Source organism: Haemaphysalis longicornis, unplaced genomic scaffold, assembly GCF_048455015.1.
Source record: "Haemaphysalis longicornis isolate Haplotype H1 unplaced genomic scaffold, Haemaphysalis longicornis Haplotype H1 scaffold_105, whole genome shotgun sequence".
NCBI classification, from domain to species: Eukaryota; Metazoa; Arthropoda; class Arachnida; order Ixodida; family Ixodidae; genus Haemaphysalis; species Haemaphysalis longicornis.
Window position 1 is genome coordinate 337,031 of NW_027526208.1, and position 5,559 is coordinate 342,589.

At 48.6% G+C, this 5,559-nt stretch overlaps 1 protein-coding gene across 1 annotated transcript; it reads right to left on the reverse strand.

The window, feature by feature from the left end:
• Window positions 1–3,489: 3,489 nt before the first annotated feature.
• LOC144160544 (uncharacterized) lies at window positions 3,490–5,253 on the reverse strand. Its single transcript, XM_077691809.1, has 2 exons — window positions 4,869–5,253; window positions 3,490–3,812 (listed from the first exon to the last, which is right to left on the reverse strand). Exons 1-2 carry the CDS (start codon window positions 5,251–5,253, stop codon window positions 3,589–3,591), a joined length of 609 nt encoding a protein of 202 aa, XP_077547935.1. The 3' UTR covers window positions 3,490–3,588.
• Between the last annotated feature and the right edge of the window lie 306 nt (window positions 5,254–5,559).

Genomic DNA, 5,559 nt, shown 5'->3' on the forward strand with positions numbered 1-5,559 from the left:
AAACCGACATCAAAGCGCCGAAACTTCAAAATGTACAAAAAATTACTTGAAACTAACCTAAAGGGTACAAGACTACCGGAAATGTTTTATTGCAAAAAGGGGTTATAAAGAGGTTTCAAACGCGATCAAAACTATTCGCCTCAAGGAGGAGCGAAAATGCAGACCCTTCAAAACTAACACATGACACGGGATTTCAAACCGACTTCAAAAGCTTGCCTTCCAGAATCGGAACCCTTACGTTACGATATCAGACAGTCCAGCCTGGCCGAATAAAGTACTGGAAGCGCACATATGGGTGTTCAAACGCGCACCCATATTGCGCGTTGGGCGACTTGGCTGCCTATGCGTTGTTCAAAATCACTGCCTATACGTTGTTCATTTTACGGTTTGTTGTGACAGCACAATGTGCGAATTTATTTCAGGAAATTCAAGAAAAACAATCAGCCGTAAATGAAATTAACACAAAAGGTGAATTACGTTAAAAACGTATTATACAGGGGACCCTACCAACATGGCAAAATTATTAAAAAAAGCCAAGCAATTCCAGCACTATAGACCACTGGAATATAATTTCGCACTTACATTCAACTTTTTCTCCGGTGCGCTTCTTACTAGAAGCACTGCGTTCTGCTGCAGCAGGACTGTCACCGCTGAAGCTCTCCATGGCTCCTCCCTGTGGCGTGCTGTCGTCGCTCGACTGACTTCCACTAGGACCCCACGCCAGCTCAGAATCGCCCAAGGTGTGCTCACTGGTCGACGCTGCAGGTCCGTCCGACTCTTCCCCGGAGTCATCGTAACTGCTGCTGCTGCTCTCCGAGGAATCCTCAACGTCGTGGGGCTGAGGCAACTCCCGCAGCAGGTTGTCCAGGAGCACGCGCCGCTGGATGCTCAGGTCTCGGGGGCTGCTCTGCAGGGCCGCGATCTTCTGCAATGCTGCGAAAAAGATAGCATCAGCGTTCGCTTCCATGGTAGGGAACGACACAGATACACGCTGACCGGGATACCTGGGAACCAAAAAAAGGATGACCGAAGCGAAGCTCAGCCGGCACCAGACTGATTCTTTCCCTGCACTAGGCCCGTCCCACTTCCCCCAGTCCTCCTTTCCACCTGGGGATTCTGAGAAAGAAGGGGCCGGTCCGACTTCCTCCCGAGATATGAGTCACCTGACCTTTTGCTAAACCATCTGTGCAGATTGTGGGGGTGTGGGGGAAGTTTAGGGGAGGGAGAGTGGTGCCCTTGACCCTGATATTCTTTTGCTTGTCGCCATTTTACGAACAAAAGCCATTTTCTGTGGCATTCTTCCCAGTATGACACCTGTGAATAGCCATATTGAAATAGTCTGAATGGGTTCCAGATGTTACCAGGCACAGGGAATAAGTAACATGCTGTGTGAGGAAAATGCGTAGGGAGATCTCACATTTCGTACGCGACATAAAAAAGACTACAAAAAAGCTAATCGAGAAACGCATGGGTGCAGAAAACGGAGATGCATGCGCATTGAGACTTAGGAGCATGTTAACAATTAGTTTATTTTGAGCGAAGTGTGCGTGAGAAGTGGTGTCCGTATGATTCCAACGAGGCAATGTTTCGAATGATCCAAACTTGTGTTTTGTTTCCATGGCGATGTTACGATCATCAACCTGATCCGAAATCGGCACACACGGGTGTTACTGTTTGATTGTAGGGTTTAACGCGCCGACGCAACGCAGGCGATGAGGCGCGCCGTAGTAGAGGGCTCCGGATTAATCTTGACCACCAGGGGATCTTTAACGTGCGCCGAAATCTCGTACACACGGGCGTTTTTCTTCTCGCGTCCATCAGAAAAGCGGCCGCTGCGGCTGGGAATCGAACCCATGACCTCGTGCTCAACAGCGCAACGCCTTAGCCACTGAACCACCGCGCCGGGTAACGGGTGTTACTGCTTTTCGCCTCCATCAGAACAGCTGTCAATAAGGCTGAAATCGAAAACGCGTCCTTAGGGTGAAGATAATTGAAAATAATATAAAAATTAAAAAAAAACGAGACGGAGAGGGACGAATAAACGTTTATCGATTCATATAAAAGGAAAATTGAGCGCTGCATGATCTTAAGTACAGTAGCCTTGACAATTCATGGTGGGTGGCGCCCCTAGTCGAGGATGCCATGGCCCTCAGCTGCTTGTCCGGCCCGAATCACCAGGCCACGCTGGTCATCCAGGATCTCGCTGGACAGCAGGGCCCCCCACTGCTCCGTCGACGGCGCCATGACTTCCGGGAGTTTCTTCACACCCTTGCACTCCCACACCATGTGGTAGAGAGAGTTGGGGTGCCGCAGAATTTTCAGTCGTAACTGCATAGACTGGGATGCATCCTGTGCAACTGTGAGGCTTGCGGGAAAAAGTTAGTTTCGTTCCTAAAAAAACACGACAGCACTTCAAGGTCCCTGCCGGCTCAGCGCCTTTTCTGCCCATGGCAATATGGCCGCCGACCGGTTCGCCCGGCTTCACCTCCCCGCGTTGCCCGCTATGGGCGGCCTCCACTCCAGAAGTTTTATACAACCTCCTTGGCCTAACCAGGTGAAACCCCAGCCATTTTTTGTTGCGCAACAGCCTGTCAATGCTCTATACGCTAGGGTATTTCAGCAGCTGAAGAAAAACTATGCATCTTTATCTGTCCTCAAGTCTCACTGTACTGAAATATTTGAGACTCAAAACGACCCCAAACTCATATATTGCTCTACTCTTTGGTAGATACACCATAGGTAGACTCCGTTCATCATGCAATTATTTAGAAACATGTACTCCCGACTGTGTATCCAACATCGTGCCGGCTACTGTGTTCGCAAAACCGACTCCCGCAGTAATTTCGGATTCTTAATTGTTTGCCGCCTGCTCAGTTGTTGTTACGACCCATGCTTGCCATCTCCAGCGCCCGCATTTCTCAGAGATGGACCGAATGCTTCGAATACAGATTTCTGGGTGAGTTGGTGTTACATTGCACAAAAAGTCATAGCGCATGCGGTCGAGGACAATGGAACAGCGCTCCGTGGTGTCTGTTCTATTCCGTTGTCCTTGTCTGCATGCGCTCTGAATTTTTCTACGAATACACCGGCTTTAGATACAAATCCAATATTCCATCATCATTCTCGCGTTTCACTGGCGATTAATTACAAACGCATTCGTTTTACAATGTGTATTTCATGAAAGGCTACGGGTTTAGGGCCACACAGCTAGCTATTCGTACCAAATATTTCTATGTGGTACCACATGTTTCCTGTTCCGCAAAATTTTCCGATAAAAGTTACGAATACTCCATTTCAATTTCCCCAAAGTTTAAGGAATTTTCCCGTGGACGCTTCTTGGTGGTGTGATTACAAGTGTTACACATGGGGCTACAACATTCAGTATAGCACTTGTAGCTCTTTTGTTTTGTACTATTCGCTGTTATGTAGGTACATAAACTGAACCGCAAGGCGACAATTACAGGAAGCGTAGGTATTTTATTTGCGATTTGTAAAACAAAAGACAAGTGACTGGCATGCATTTAAGGAAAACACTCATGCCAGCGCAGTGCTGGTTAGTGGTTTGCACGCGCTGCTTCTGGGTGTTTTTCAATCGTCCAGAAACGACAGGAATGCGGGCAGGACTGGTTCTTCAAGCAGTTCCGGGAGATCGAAGGCAGGGTAGGACATTCCACCAACGGGGTTCCAGCCGTGGTCTGTCAGGGAGGCTGAAGCTTCTTCGTCGGCTTGTCCATACGAGGGAGCGTCACCAGTGAGGGGTGCCTGGTCCGCGGCACTGAAGTGTCGAAACCTCTTGGACGGCCCAGGACCATCTGCAAGTGCGACAGAAATGAGCAAAGAATATTAGCATAACAAATAACTGCGTGTAAAAGACTTAAATGCGGTGTTCCTTCAGTATGCATAGTCTAGAGGCTCTTTACCGAAAAGCGGATATGCCCTTTCTGGTGGGCACAGCCCGTGGACGTATAAGCTAGCTATGGGGGTTAGTCTAGCTGCTTAGAACACACACAACCACCTGAATTAAAATAAATTGTTCCAAACGGGTACCTTAAATGAACAAAACCCCAAGTGTAAAATTTCACCTACACGTAGGGGAACCGCTGCTAGTTTGTCTAGCCCTTTGATCACTTATATTAGAAGTCCAGACCAACTTGGAGTTGAAAATGTAAAATAAGTAGTGAACGAAAGAGATGAAGACTGAAGTAACTGCTCTGGCAAAAAATGGTAAACAGAACTAGCCAAAACCGATATTAAAGCGCGAAAACTTGAAAATGTGCAAAAATTACTTGAAACTAACTTAAAGGGTACAAGACTGCCCGAAATGGTTAATGTAAAAAGGGGTGATAAATAGGTTTCAAACGCCATCAAAAACATGTGCCTCAAGGAGGAGCGAAAATTCAGGCCCTCTAAAAACTAGCACAAGACACGAGATTCAAAACCGACTTCAAAAGCTTGCCTTCTAGAAGCGGAACCCTTACGGTACGATATCAGACTGTCCAGCCTGGCCGAATAAAGTACTGGAGGAGCGCACATATGGGTGTTCAAACGTGCACCCAGATTTCACGATAGGTCACTTGGCAGTTTTCACTGGGAAACGCTGGTACGGTACCGGGAAAGGCCGCAGAAAATTAAGGACCGTCGAAACAACCGTAGAAAACCACTGCCTATGCGTTGTTCACTCTGGGATTTGTTGTCACGGCACAGTGTGCGAATTCATTTCAGGAAAATCAAGAAAAACAATCAGCAGAAAATGAAATTGACACTAAACGTGATTGATGGACAGGGTACCCTACCAACACGACAAAATTATTGAAAAAAGCCAAGCAATTCCAGCACTAAAGACAACTGGAATATAATTTCGCACTTACCTTCAACTTTTTCTCCGGTGCGCTTCTTACTAGAAGCACTGCGTTCTGCTGCAGCAGGACTGTCACTGCTGAAGCTCTCCATGGCTCCTCCCTGTGGCGTGCTGTCGTCGCTCGACTGACTTCCACTAGGACCCCACGCCAGCTCAGAATCGCCCAAGGTGTGCTCACTGGTCGACGCTGCAGGTCCGTCCGGCTCTTCCCCGGAGTCATCGTAACTGCTGCTGCTGCTCTCCGAGGAATCCTCAACGTCGTGGGGCTGAGGCAACTCCCGCAGCAGGTTGTCCAGGAGCACGCGCCGCTGGATGCTCAGGTCTCGGGGGCTGCTCTGCAGGGCCGCGATCTTCTGCAATGCTGCGAAAAAGATAGCATCAGCGTTCGCTTCCATGGTAGGGAACGACACAGATACACGCTGACCGGGATACCTGGGAACCAAAAAAGGATGACCGAAGCGAAGCTCAGCCGGCACCAGACTGATTCTTTCCCTGCACTAGGCCCGTCCCACTTCCCCCAGTCCTCCTTTCCACCTGGGGATTCTGAGAAAGAAGGGGCCGGTCCGACTTCCTCCCGAGATATGAGTCACCTGACCTTTTGCTAAACCATCTGTGCAGATTGTGGGGGTGTGGGGGAAGTTTAAGGGAGGGAGAGTGGTGACCTTGACCCTGATATTCTTTTGCTTGTCGCAATTTTACGA